Source organism: Phyllopteryx taeniolatus, chromosome 3 (genome assembly GCF_024500385.1).
Source record: "Phyllopteryx taeniolatus isolate TA_2022b chromosome 3, UOR_Ptae_1.2, whole genome shotgun sequence".
In the NCBI taxonomy this organism is placed as follows: Eukaryota; Metazoa; Chordata; class Actinopteri; order Syngnathiformes; family Syngnathidae; genus Phyllopteryx; species Phyllopteryx taeniolatus.
The window spans coordinates 5,659,245-5,673,934 of record NC_084504.1 but is presented as its reverse complement, the minus strand read 5'-3'; the positions used below and the strand labels follow the sequence as shown (position 1 = coordinate 5,673,934).

Genomic DNA, 14,690 nt, shown 5'->3' with positions numbered 1-14,690 from the left:
AGCTTTGCTTTGGTTTTGCTTGATGAGCAGACAGTGAGAAACCTGCTGCAGATGAAGGTTGAAGACAATCTAAACCTAACAGAATTTTGTTTGACAACAATAGTCACAGACAGATTGCACATAGGTTACTGGATGGAGGAAGTGGGAGTGCCTGTGAAATGTCAGCTGTGGATGTTCATCTTCCAACACTTTCATCACAAATATGGATGTAAATAAATGTCAATCACACCTATCAACGATAATAAAAAATAACTAAGATTGACACAGAAACTAGGTCTTTAGCCTATAGTTTAAATGTGTCCATAACTACGGTAATTATTCAAAAAATAAACTAGTGCAAAGACTGATACGCAAACTAGGTCTTTAGTTGAGTTTATATGAAACGTACATTTTAACTACCACATCATTTTTCATATTGTTTAGTAGTAACACATCTCAATTTGTTTTTTAAAAAGACACTTACCACTATTGCCACAGTCTGCACAAGAGATGAGCTCCTCAGGCTTCTTATCGCGATTCTGCTCCTTGGTCCCCAAACAGAAGCTACAGATGGGGATGGGCTCTGCCACCGGCTGAAGAGGAGAAATGAGGAAAGTGTCAATATACAAGTGAAAACTGGGTATGTCCCAATCCGACTTTTTCACTTCCAATCAGATACCAATATTGCAGCCTTGAATTTGGGCCGACAGTGATATCAGTCCAATCCGATATCAGCCATAACCATAAATACTTTACTTATTTTGTAGTACGGAATGTTAGAAAATGCTTGATATCAAGTGATATTACTCAGAGAACAATAATCAGCAACACTAGGTATGAGAAAAACTGTATATGTAAATTGCAACATACCGTAATGGCTTGTGTATAATGCGCACCCATGTATAATACGCACCCCCAAAGTTGACCTCAAAATTCTGAAAAACCCTTCTACCTATGTATTATGCCTTTTTACGATGCATGATTTTGCTTCTACCCATATGATCAAAATGAAGTATCTGTATTTTATTTTTTTCAGAGAATTATTCTTCAGCACTTTATTTGAACACCTAATACTTTATTTACTTGCTCTTATTTTGAAATCCACAGCCCTAGCTTTATTTAGTAAATGAGAGAACACACAGTTCATATGTTTGATTACCCAGGCAGAATTTGGAAGATGGGTACAATTCTTTAAAGACAACATGAAGGGCCAGGCGAAACAAATTTAGTTTTATTTTAATGGGACTGAAAATAAACTGTCAAGCATTTCAGAAAAGCATCATCATTAAACAAAACATAACCATAAAGATATTAATGATGGTTGTTGTTTAGTCATCAGTAGTGTTTAAAAAACAAAATTTTTCACAAATTCTGCCAGTCATATGTACCCGTCATATTGGAATGAAAGTGTAGGCTACACCTGTTTCATAACCACGAGTTGGCTGTGGCATATGAGAATGAAAGTGTACACCTCATAACCTCTAGGTGGCGGTGGCATATTGGAATTAAAGTGTACACGTCTCATAACCTCTAAGTGGCGGTGACATATTAGAATAAAAGTGTACACCTTTCTCATTACCTTTAGGTGGCGGTGGCATATTGGAATGACAGTGTACAGCTTTTTCATAACCTCTAGATGGCGGCATACATCTATATGTGAAAGTTCTTTCCATTTTCCCCTATACCTATGTATGATGCGCATTATTGACTTTTGACAATTTTTTTGGGGGGGAAATGCACATTATACACGAGAAATTATGGTAATCATATTATACATTTTAATAGATTAATTAATCAATAGATTACATTTTTTTAAATTAGAAAACCATGAGGCGGTGGCAAGGTGGGCGACTGGTTAGCACATCTGCCTCACAGTTCTGAGGACTGGGGTTCAAATCCGGCCTCGGCCGTGTGGCGTGTGCATGTTCTTCCCGCGCCTGTGTGGGTTTTCTCCGGGTACTCTGGTTTCCTCCCACATCCCCAAAACATGCATGGTAGGTTACTTGAAGACTCTAAATTCTCCGTAGGTGTGAGTGTGAATGGTTGTTTGTCTATGTGCGCCCTGTGATTGGCTGCCGACCAGTTCAGGGTGCTCGCCCAGAGTCAGCTGGGATAGGCGACCCTGTGAGGATCAGCGGTATGAATGAATGACTAGAAAACCATGAAAAATAACATCCCAAAATAATACATACAAATTACACATTTAAAGTGCAAAATAAAGTTAAATTCAGTTTTTGTTTTATGGTCAGTATATGGTGGGAACATCATTTGCTTTCTTCTCATGTGCGGCAATTAGTGTTGGGAATTACTGGCATTCGGCTGATACTAGATACTAGACTTTACACCGATCTGATCGGCTTGATCGGTATGGGCCGATAATTATAATTTTATGCTGATTGGATGATCATCTTTAAGGTCATAATTTGCCAATCCCATCAATTACATCATTGATCGGCTCCGCAAAAGACATTTACTCCGTGTCGCCGTATATTTGAATCCAAAAGCTAGTTCATTTTTATCCTTGTCGCGTGTCTTTTGACATAGTACTGTAAATATCTGACAGCCAATAAAGTTATTTTTAAAAGAAACATGTCGGCAGTGTGGGACAGACAACATGTCTGAGACAGACAACACGTAATGCCTGGCTCAGACTACAAGACAAATTTGGTCTTTCACGATTGCACTATGTCAGACTACTGCAATAAAATCTTGTATTCCAATACCACCACATCCCGTTTATCACTGGGCTTTATCTTGTCAACTCAAACGTGACTGGATACACACGTTACCATGGCGACGACATCGCAACGCGTGTATTATAAGAACCAAATGTCATGTTGTAATGTTGGTTATATGTTGGTTACATGTTGTAATGTTTAAAATTACTGACTGACTGTTTACAATACATGACCTGACTACAGCAGTGATTTCTGACCTTTATGGAGCGAAAGCACATATTTTACAATTGGAAAATCTCATGGCACACCAACAAACCAAAATGTCACAAAGTAGATACACAGTAATTACTGTATCTACTTCCTGCCATCTAATAGAAGAGCATTTATTTGTTCTGTCTGTCACTATGCCTCACTGGCATAAATAGAGGAACAAATATACATTATTTTTTGTAAATTAATAATTTTCTAGCAGTTAAGTAAAATTTTGTAATTTCCCACGGCACACTGAAGATCGCTCATGGCACACTAATGTGCCACGTCATACGGGTTGGGAATCACTGGACGACAGAATGCTTCTGAAGATACACAGTATAAAGTACACAAGTATATAGAGTAAATGAACAAGTCATTTAACCCTCCTGTTATGTTATGGGTCAAATTGACCTGTTTTAAAGTTTGAAGATCTAGGAAAAATAGTTAAATATTTTTTCAGTATGAAACTTCTTCTGCTTGCCTTAATTAATGTAATCAACATATAAAATGAAAATTGTTCATCTCACATATTTGCAACCACCCCCTGCAAGTTTATATCACATAGATACTGTTCGGGTCAATTTGACCCAGCAGTCAAACTGGAGGTAAATGGTGTCAGAAATGTCAGACTATTTCTTTCTTTGTAACTGTAAGACATATTTCACCCCAATCACACACACACAGGTACAGGTGTTATGACTTTTGACGGGAACCATTTATGTTCTCGCGGGAAAACTCCCCCCACATTCAGTGGACACTCAACAGGGGAGGGGCAAAACATATAAAAGATTCTCTGCATGGGAGTCCGACTAACATTAGACTCTGTCAGGCAGACCTTTACAAAGTGAGTAGCAGAAGCAAAAAAATGACAGTCCAGGAGGCTCTGGAAGTCATCTTTGATCATGACAGTGAAATAGAGGAGGATGTGTGTGAAGGGGAAGACTATCTTGAGCTAAATTCTGATTCTAATGATTCTGATTTTGCACCAGATAAGGGAATTAATATTCCTATTCCTCCATGCAAGACATTCACGTCAAAAAATGGTGACATACAGTGGTCTTCATCCCCAAACATGCATCAGGCAAAACTGTCTGCAGAAAACATCATAAAAACAGTGCCAGAGCCCACTAGGATGGCAGTGACTCGTGTGACAGACATCAAGTCAGCTTTTGAGCTGGTCATACCTAATTCAATGCAGAAAATCATTCTGGAAATGACTAATCTAGAAGGGAGGCGCGTTTTTGGGGAGAAGTGGAAGGAGCTGGACAAAACACATTTGAAGAAGAAGAAGAATCATCTTTTATTGTCATGAACATGCATGCGTGCACACGAAATTTGTTCTCTGCATTTAACCCATCACAGTGAACACATACACATGTTAGTGGAACACACTGGAGCAGGGGGCAGCTGAAGCGCCCGGGGAGCATTTCGGGGTATCAGTGTCTTGCTCAAGGACACCACAGCCGTGAGTCCGGGGGATGTTGGCGGATGGTCCAGTCGGGGGTTTTGAACCTAGGTCCCCCAGGGTGGCAGGCGATGATCTTAACCATTGGGCCACGGCTGCCCAATGCTTTCAATGCGTATTTGGGGGTCCTCGTCCTGGCTGGGGTCTATAAGTCGAAAGATGAATCAACAGCGAGTCTGTGGGATGCAGAGACAGGCAGGGCTATATTTCGAGCCACAATGTCTCTGGAGACTTTTCACATTTTCTCCAGAGTAATCCGATTTGATAATCGAGAGACCAGGGCTGGTAGACGGGAGAGAGACAAGCTGGCAGCTATTAGGACAGTGTGGGACAAGTGGGTAGAGCAACTTCCACTACTCTATAACCCAGGTCCGAATATCACAGTGGATGAAAGTCTAGTGGCACAGACACCACAGCCCTAGTGTCTTACTGCCCCAAAAAGGGAAGAAATGTTGTGCTCATGAGCACTCTGCACAAAAATGCTGAAATCAGCACAAGAGAAGACCAAAAACCAAGCATGATTCTGGATTACAATGCCACCAAAGGGGGGGTAGACAACTTGGACAAAGTAACAGGGTCCTACAGCAACGAAGCGAATGACTGCACGCTGGCCATTGGTCATCTTTTATAACATGATCGATGTATCGGCCTACAATGCGTTTGTCATCTGGACTGAGATCTTTCCTGACTGGAATGTCTCAAAGCTGTACAAGAGGCGCGTCTTTCTCGAGGAGCTGGGGAAGGCGCTTGTGACACCGCACATCCAATGGAGGCAGCACCTGCCAAGGACCCCAGCTGCTGCAGCCACAGTGAGGGAGATCCAGGAGAGGACTGCACATAGTACACCAGTGCGTGAGGTAAGTAAGTGTGGGTGGGTGGTTGTAAGCGTGTGCATGTGTGTGTATATAAAGTGTATGAGAGTGTGTTGTGTGTGTCTTGGGATCAGCAAAAAGACACCATAGTAAAGTAATCATGGCCCTCTTGTTTCTAGGTTGCTGCTGGGGGAAAAGTGAAGAGGAAGAGGTGCCAGGTCTGCAGCCCATCTGATGATGTTAAGACAAGCATGACCTGTGCAAAATGTGAAAAATTCATTTGCACAAAGCACAGTGTGATGACATGTCACTCGTGTGCTGTGTAGATGGACAGACAGACACACACCTTGTTCAAATTGCTATTGCTTGTTATTTTGTTCATTTCTGGTTCAGAAATAGTGCATGTATGTAAAACAGATTTAAATGTTATGTTTCAATGTTATGTTGTGTGTTTTATATGTTGCTCTTTAAGTAATAAGGTGATGAAAAAATAAAAAAACAGTTTGAACATGTATTTTTTTAAATGAAAAATGAGTGAATTATCCTAATTGAACCATTACCTGTGAGAGGTAAGGAACACCATTGCACTAAATATTGATAGAATAGTTAGTAATGGAGTTAGTAATGAAATATTAACAATGCTTGTTAGGATTTTTTTGTTTGTTTCGGACATCTTTTGGATAATTAAACATACACCGGGTCAATTGACCCGGGAACATCATTGCTGTTCCTGACAAATGAACAGGAGGGTTAAATAGACACACTGCTCCATTTTGTGATCGGTTATCGTTTTTTTAAACTCGCTGATGGTTGATCGGCCCCAAAAATCCTGATAGTGTAAAGCCTACTAGATACACAGGTTACGATTCGATTCAAAAACAATATCTGGAAGGGCGGAACGATACGGTTCAGTTCAGAATGGGAGCCAATCGATTCAATTTGATTTGGTGCGGAAACAATGCGATAGTTAACAATTGTTGAAATAGGTGTTAATCATAAAGAACCTTGATTTGACTTTACTTTCTATGAAATATTTTTCTAACCGTATTGTCAAACTTAAAATTATTTAAATAGACTACAACAAGTTATTTGTCAAAAAAAAATTATCTGCAAACAATAGTTAAGAGCCAAGGGGGGGTGTCGAGCACACAGTGCCATTCAAACTAGGACCGCCACTGCACTTACGCAATGCTTTCTCCCCCAAGCCCCTTTCTTTTTAAAACAATCGCACTGCTTGCTGACTGACTTTTTGAACTTTAAGTCATGATGACTGGCCTAGCACGACTGGCGATTGTTGTTGTTGGGACATACCTGGCTGTGTGTTCTCCCTGTAGTTTCTTTTTTGGGGTCGCACAAACCGACCCAGAAGAGAAACGTAGGTAAACTAGTAGTCTCTCTAGTGCCCATCACTGCTCTTTTGGGTTGTAAGCATAACATTACGTCTGTGTTACACAGCGCGAGAGCTCTCACGCCTCAGGAAACCTATTCTTAGCTTCGCAATATCCAATTCACAGCGCTGCAACTGATATATCTAAGGATTCCTGGTGGATTTTGTATTGATTATGGAGTCTGGTACCGACACAGTCGAATCTCTCGCCCTCCAAAAGTATTGGAACAGCAAGGTCAATTCTATTGTTCTTGTTGTATACTGAAGACATTTGGGTTTCTGATCAAAAGATGACAGACAAAAGTTCAGAATTCCAGCTTTTATTTCATGGTATTTACATCTAGATGTGTTAAACAACTCAGGAGAGAGGACCTTTTGTTTGAACCCACCCACTTTTCAAGTGATCAAAAGTATCGGAACATGTGACTATTGAGTGTTTCTAGTGGCCCAGGTGTTGCCTTTTAGATTGATTGCTTAAACATTAGCTGGTACTCATTTTTGGCTTTGGGTTTCACCTGCGAAAACTGCATTTGCTGTTAAGCAAACATGAAGACCAGAGAGCCATCTATGGGAGAAAAACGAACCATTTTGAAGCTGAGAGAAGAGGGAAACTCGATCAGAGCTATTGCACAAACATTGGGCATAGCTAATACAACAATTTGGAACGTCCTGAAAAAATAAAGATGAAAACGGGTTTAACTCTTCCAATGCTGCTTAAACATCTTTGTGTATGTATGTGCATGCATCGCTGTAGAAGTATGGGCAGCTATAAGGTCCTGGCATGGAGGACACAGGGACAAGAGCTTGATTTATTGGGTTAATTTTCTTCAGACTCATGCACCCTCCTACAGCCTCCACTAACCCAGCCACACCAGCACAAGGATGGTGAGAGAGGCATGGAGAGAGGGTGTCAGGAAAGGAGGTCAACAATTAAAGGAGGGCTGTTAAGAATAAGCTGCGAAGAGAAGGGTGAATTAGACGTACAGGGTGGAAATGCTCAATTTGTATTTTGTAATGTTGCAGAGAAAACTACATTATAACTACATTTTCAAACAAATTGGAGTAATTTTGTTAGCAAAAATTCAAATTCTGACAACAAAAACAAAGGAATTCACCTTGCCGTTCCAGTACCTTTGGAGGGGACTGTATGTAAGTCATTAAACAGGTTTCAATCTCAGGAAAACAGTGGGGTGAGACAAATGGATCAAATATTCAGCATGGAAGGAAGAGGTAAGAAAGAGACGCACACCTTAATCATTCCTGACATGTAACCCCTTCACTGCTAAGTGGGCCAACTGCACGTGTAAAAAAAAAAAACTGAGCCAGCAACATATTTCCAAACATCTTGTATAGACGCACATAACAGCATGGTTTTCGTTAATAGTTGCCACTGTAAACGAATCTTCAGCAGATACTTAAAAATGAAAAGCTAACCCCTTCTCGGTGACAGGGATTTTGAAGCAATGAAACCCAATCTTCAAATTTCTCCTGGGAACAATTTTGCTCTCTGGTTCATCAACACAGACTTGCTCTGGGAAATCTCTACATTTCCACAAATCAACAGGCCAGTGGAATCAAGTACTGCGGCTAAAATTTGACATTACATGTCTATCATAAGCTGTCTGTGCATGTTAGGCTTGTGGTCCTTTATTAAATGCCAGCAATATCCAGTGACAAACTGTGACCATGAGCCAATAAGACACACCTCACAATTGTTACCAGTTAGCTATATTAACTGTGTGGACTGGAAAAGCCAACTCACAATTGCTGCAAGTACCGTACATATTTACAAAGACAGACAGGCAGTTAAGTCTGACCTGCCATGCACAAAAGCTTTTTGAATCACCTAAACATGTTCAAATGCTCAGCAATAGCTTCTTGAGGCTCCACTTCACATTGTCATACAGACTATCAGTGCAGGGAATACAAAACAGAGGTGGCCTGGTTTTCTTTTTATGCAAGTGGCTGCTGTTATCTAAAGAGAGGTCAGTAGATTGAGACACCTAAGAGAGGGAACAATGGAGACCGGGAGAAAGGGGAAATGGTGAAAAGCAAAACAAGAACAAGGACAGAGGAAAGCAGTGCTGTTGTCCTTGTCTAAAGTCAAGCATCTAATTAAAATAGGGACCCAATCTTAGCAGCCCCCCAACACACACTTGCATCCTGAACTAGGGCTGCACGACATTGAAAAAAAAAAATTACATTGTGATTTTCTTTAGTCCTGCTATAGATATACTGTATACAGTGGGTACGGAAAGTATTCACACCCCTTAAATATTTTCAGTCGTTATATTCCAGGCATTTGCTAAAATCATTTGTTAATTTTTTTCCTCAATGTACACACAGCACCCCATATTGACAGAAAAAAAAATTATTGTTGAAATGTTTGCAGATTTATTAAAAAAGAAAAACTGAAATATCACACAGCCATAAATATTCAGACCCTTTGCTGTGACACTCATATTTAACTCGGGTGTTGTCCATTTCTTCTGATCATCCTTGAGCTGGTTCCACACCTTCATTGGAGTCCAGCTGTGTTTGATAAAACTGATTGGACTTGATTAGGAAAGCCACACACCTGTCTATATAAGACCTTACAGCTCACAGTGCATGTCAGAGCAAATAAGTATCATGAGCTCAAAGGAACTGCCTGAAGAGCTCAGAGACCGAATTGTGGCAAGGCACAGATCTGGCCAACGTTACAAAAACATTTATGCTGCACATTAGGTTCCTAAGAGCACAGTGGCCTCCATAATCCTTAAATGGAAGATATTTGGGACGACCAGAACCCTTCCTAGAGCTGGCCGCAATCGGGGGAGAAGAGCCTTGATGAGAGAGGTAAAAAAGAACCCAAAGATCACTGTGGCTGAGCTCCAGAGATGCAGTTGGGAGATGGGAGAAATTTCTAGAAAGTCAACCATCACTGCAGCCCTCCACCAGTCGGGTCTTTATGGCAGAGTGGCACGACGGAAGCCTCTCCTCAGTGCAAGACACATGATAGCACGCGTGGAGTTTGCTAATAAACAGCTGAAGGACTCCAAGATGGTGAGAAATAAGATTCTCTGGTCTGATGAGACCAAGATATAACTTTTCGGGCTTAATTCTAAGCGGTATGTGTGGAGAAAACCAGGCACTGCTCATCACCTGTCCAATACAGTCCCAACAGTGAAGCATGGTGGTGGCAGCATCATGCTGTGGGTGTGTTTTTCAGCTGCAGGGACAGAACGACCAGTTGCAATCAAAGGAAAGATGAATGCGGCCAAGTACAAGGATATCCTGGACGAAAACCTTCTGCAGAGTGCTCAGGACCTCAGACTGGGCCAAAGGTTCACCTTCCAACGAGACAATGACCCTAAGCACACAGTTAAAATAACAAAGGAGTGGCTTCAGAACAACTCCGTGACTGTTCTTGAATGGCCCAGCCAGAGCCCTGACTTAAACCCAAATGAGCATCTCTGGAGAGACCTGAAAATGGCTGCCCACCAACGTTCACCATCCAAGCTGACAGAACTGGAGAGGATCTGCAAGGAGGAATGGCAGAGATCCCCAAATCCAGGTTTGAAAAACTTGTTGCATCATTCCCAAAAAGACTCATGGCTGTGATATTTCAGTTTTTCTTATTTAATCTGCCAAAAATTCAACAATTCCGTTTTTTTCTGTCAATATGGGGTGCTGTGTGTACATTAATGAGGAAAAAAATAAACTTAAATGATTTTAGCAAATGGCTGCAATATAACAAAGAGTGAAAAATTTAAGTGGGTCTGAATACTTTCCGTACCCACTGTATTACGATTAGTGATACACCAAAATGAAAATTCTTGACCAAAACCGAAAACCGAAACTGAGGAGCCCAAGGCCGAAAACCCGAAAGATGAACACTGGGAGAAATTATCAAATCAATCAATCACACTTTATTTGAAAGTGCTATTCATCCCCCAAAAAATGCAACACAAACCGCTGACATTGCAACATAGCTTTACATTACAATTAAAATATAAAAATAAATCAAACCCGCCAATTATAAATTATAAAACTGTGCCAATTATTAGTACAATCGCAGTTATGGCTATGACTCCAGAGCTGCCAACCTACAGAAATTCACGACCAGAACAAATACAATTTCATTACTTTAAAAATTCTATCAAGAATAGGGGTGTCGTGATCGATCTTTGAGATAAAAAATTGGTCTGCAAAACCCCCCCCAAAAAACAGAGTATCGGATCGGATTGAATCTAAAATCCCAGATTTACCACTCTTATACAAGTAGTCCATTCCATGCGTCGGTCCAGCATATTTATCCTGCACCGCACGGACGGCATGCAGAGCCCATGTGATCACAAACACAGGTTGCTATGGGGCTAATATAGTAGCAAGGAGTAGGGTTGGGCATCGTTTGAATTTGAGCAATTCCGGTTCTTAGTTCGATTCCGGTTCCAAATGATTCTCGATTCCGATTCTTTAAGGGGGCTGGGTCAAAAACGTTTGCATGGTTTAAATAAAGGGTGTCCAAATTATGAACATCCATTTTCTTAGAAGCCCGCAGCATAGACTAAAATGAACATTTGACTCGAGGTTCTTTATAACAAGTGTCAAGTGGGCAGCCAAGCCACATGAAGCGATGGAACAAAAAGAAGTGATTGGCTTAATGTAGCTGGGTTCATGATTGAGCTTAGCCCCAGTTTCAATTCCTGGTTCAACCACCAGAGGTCACCAAACCAGATTTAGATCATGAAGTATGAGTCGCCAGGTCAAGCATAAGTCTTCTTAAATATCTTAATACTATTAAACCCCCTATCATAGTAAACAAACACATACTGAAGTCAACCGCTTATAACCATTTGTTTGATTTTATATCCTTGAGATATCGTTTGAATTTGAGCAATTCCGGTTCTTCGTTCGATTCCGGTTCCAAATGATTCTCGATTCCGATTCTTTTAGGGGGCTGGGTCAAAAACGTTTGTATGGTTTAAATAAAGGGTGTCCAAATTATGAACATCCATTTTCTTAGAAGCCCGCAGCATAGACTAAAATGAACATTTGACTCGAGGTTCTTTATAACAAGTATCAATATCAAACCTACGAACTAAAAGGCAATGTGTGTGGAACTAAGCCAATTGACTTAATATTCATTAATTAATGTTTCAGCTAAAAGTTAAATATAGCATTGCAAAGTTATTTTAACAATGCTATATAGCTGTCCCTGTATTCTGTTTCACCACGTCAAATGGTTTATATGTCCAAGTTTTAACTCAACTTCTTGTTTTAAGCTTGTAGCCTTTTATTTTGAAGGGTACGGATATCAGCATTTTGACACGAAAAGTATCTTCACACAGCACGGGTGATTTTCTTTTCTTGTAATGTATGGAACCAAATGCAAAAAAAAAAAAACGCTAATTCCTTTCCCTACCCACCGATGACGCAGGTTAGGGTTTGTGATACTGTGAGACAACATGCTTATGTTTAAGTTAAGCAGTGGTTATGTTGCAATTTAATTAAATGTATATTTTTGTTATTAGCTTTAGTGAACTAATGTTTCAGAATTTCCTAATATATTTGTTATTTATTTTATTCAAATGTAGTACATTCTTCTTTTTAAAGTTACTTCATGTAAACCATTGGTTAATAATAAATGGATCAGTTTTTCTCCTACCTACTGTTGCTGATTATTGTTCTTTGTTTGAGTAATATCACTTCATAAAACCTTTTCTAACATTCCATACTACAAAAAAGTAAAGTATGTATGATAATTGCTGATATCTGATCGGACAGATATCGGTATTGGCCAAAATTCAAGGCTGTAATATCTGCATCAAATTGGAAGTGAAAAAGAAAAGCGGAAAGCAGCAAGGTTAGGCGATAATAGGGGTGCTCCGTTTGGGCTAGTACCCGCTAGCATGATGACGGAACACGATTCATTGTGACATGGAAATTTTAATTATTACAGTAAAAAAAGACATTCATCTTTATGTGTGTTTATGTTTGTTGTATATAGGTGTTATTTAACATGTATTGTTGATTTATGGCACTATGTTATCACCAAACAGTGTGTGCAGGGAATCATTCTGCGGCTAAAATTTAATTGCATCACTAAGGATGTTAAAATTAGGATGTTAAAATTATACAGGATAACATACATGTAACCTGAAAACCAGCACGTCCCTTTTTCCCCTCTAGAAAAACTATGCTCAGTAAAGCACAAGAGTTATTTGTATAAAGTCTGCCTGTATTTTGAAGAGATACAGTCAATGCAGGCATTTAATTAGGCCTGTCTCGATAATTTCTTTAATACGATATATTTTCCCAAAAACTATCACAATAAACGATTTTAAAAATTGAAAAATATGGCCCGCCCTTATTATTTTTTCTATTTTTTTTTGCTTTTATATATTATTACCTTTTTTCTCTTAAATTGTTTTCTTTACTCTGTGATAGGGATCCCCTGGGTCAGAGATAAAGAATAAAGAGCTGCAAGTCTAGCCTGTTTTACATGGAGCCTTCTATTCCGGTTATAATCGGTTTAGAAGCCCAAACCGACTGAAAATGGTGCATATAATCACCTCAATGGGAAAAAAACAAGCTGAATCCGAACGGAATTTCATTCGGTTTTACAGAGGTGGAATATTTCTTTTGCCAAACCAATCAGAAGTATAAATTTTCGCCATGTATACCGTCATTCAGAATAAGAGTCGGGAAAAGCTGTCTGTGCCTGGTTCGTCTCAACGTGAATGGGCGGTGATTTCATCGTTTGCGCACGGCATACATATGGTGGCTCTTGGTGGTGCTCGTATGCGACGAAGATCTTGTTTTTAACTAATAAGTTGGTTTTAATCAAGCATTTTTTTAAATGAACATATAAAACAGTCCCAACTACTGTGTTGAACAGACAACGGACCTCCATCTTGATAAATGAAGTGACGTTCACGATGACACGCGCATGTCTCACGGCTGTTCGGATTAAATTTAGTGCACGTCATGTCACATGTAAACAGTTGACCACAAATATTCAAACAGAATTATTTCAATGGGAAGGACAAAAAAACTCCATGTAAACCCGGCAGTTGTGTGGTTGGTCCGCTGAAGACAAGCCCTTCACCTGTCAATCAAATATATGTTGACGTTTGCTGTAATCAACTACTGACTGAATAACGTGTGCCACTGAGGTTATACTTAAACAGTTAATGTTCCTGTGTTTGTGTTAATACGTGACTAACACAAGCAAAAACTTATAGAGGCCCTGATGTTTCAAAACGACTTTGCCGCGGTGGAGCGATCTGTTTAGCTCCTTAACTCGCTAGCTCACGGCCGGGCTAGCGAACACAACAGTTAACTTTCCCTTAAGTGTCTCTGCTGTGTGAATCTCTTCGCTGTACATGGAGCCAGGCTGTGGAGTATTGGACGGACTGAACACCAGCAAGAGTGCACCGGTCCGCCTATGTTCCATGAGTCCACTTGCAGCTAAGGAAACAGCTGTCCAACTCTGTCGACTCACTCTGTGATCCGCACGCCAGCTCACCAAAACAATGACCATTTATCAAGTCCGGAAAAACTATCGTTGTCCATTTTGTTTTGTTTTTTTGTGATCCTTATTCCTGAAGATGTTTAAAACATGGTGGCCACTGCATTTCACGTTTTTGTTTCTAAAAACATTAAATATATTTGAAGACTGAGAATAATATAAATGTTCCTGGTTTTGTGGGCGAGTCTAAAAACTAGCCCTGTGACGTCACGGGGCTGGGGCGTATACCCCAATATATAAACACCAAACGCTCTTATTCCATGCAGTGGCCATTTGGTGGAATAGCACTTCCTTGTTCTTAAATTCCTTCACCCCGTTCTACCAGTATAGCTTGCAATGAGCCATGAAAATATGCCCACAACTTGAAAAAATACATCTTCCCTTAAGAGTAACGTGTTTGGTGTTATTTGGGCAACGTTTCTTGCCGTCTGGTACCCACGCACATTGTGTTGCAAGGTAGCGGCGAAACAGACGAGATCCGCCGCCTCGCGGCCCATTGCCAGCAGTGAAGCCGCTGGAGGTCCAACACAACAGCATTAGTGCCGTTAGACTCCTTCCCTCCTTCTCCTCGCCCATCATTCAGGAGGGCCGGAGTGTTTGT

The 14,690-nt window shown here is 40.3% G+C and overlaps 1 protein-coding gene across 3 annotated transcripts in view; it reads right to left on the bottom strand.

Annotated features, from left to right (window-relative positions):
* The window catches only part of kat6a (K(lysine) acetyltransferase 6A), a 53,429-nt gene that overhangs the window by 22,109 nt on the left and 16,630 nt on the right, over window positions 1-14,690 (bottom strand). For all 3 annotated transcript variants that reach the window (XM_061766599.1, XM_061766596.1, XM_061766598.1), the window contains exon 3: window positions 464-572. In XM_061766599.1, the coding sequence (XP_061622583.1) occupies window positions 464-572 (109 nt within the window). The remainder of the gene's footprint in view (window positions 1-463; window positions 573-14,690) is intronic.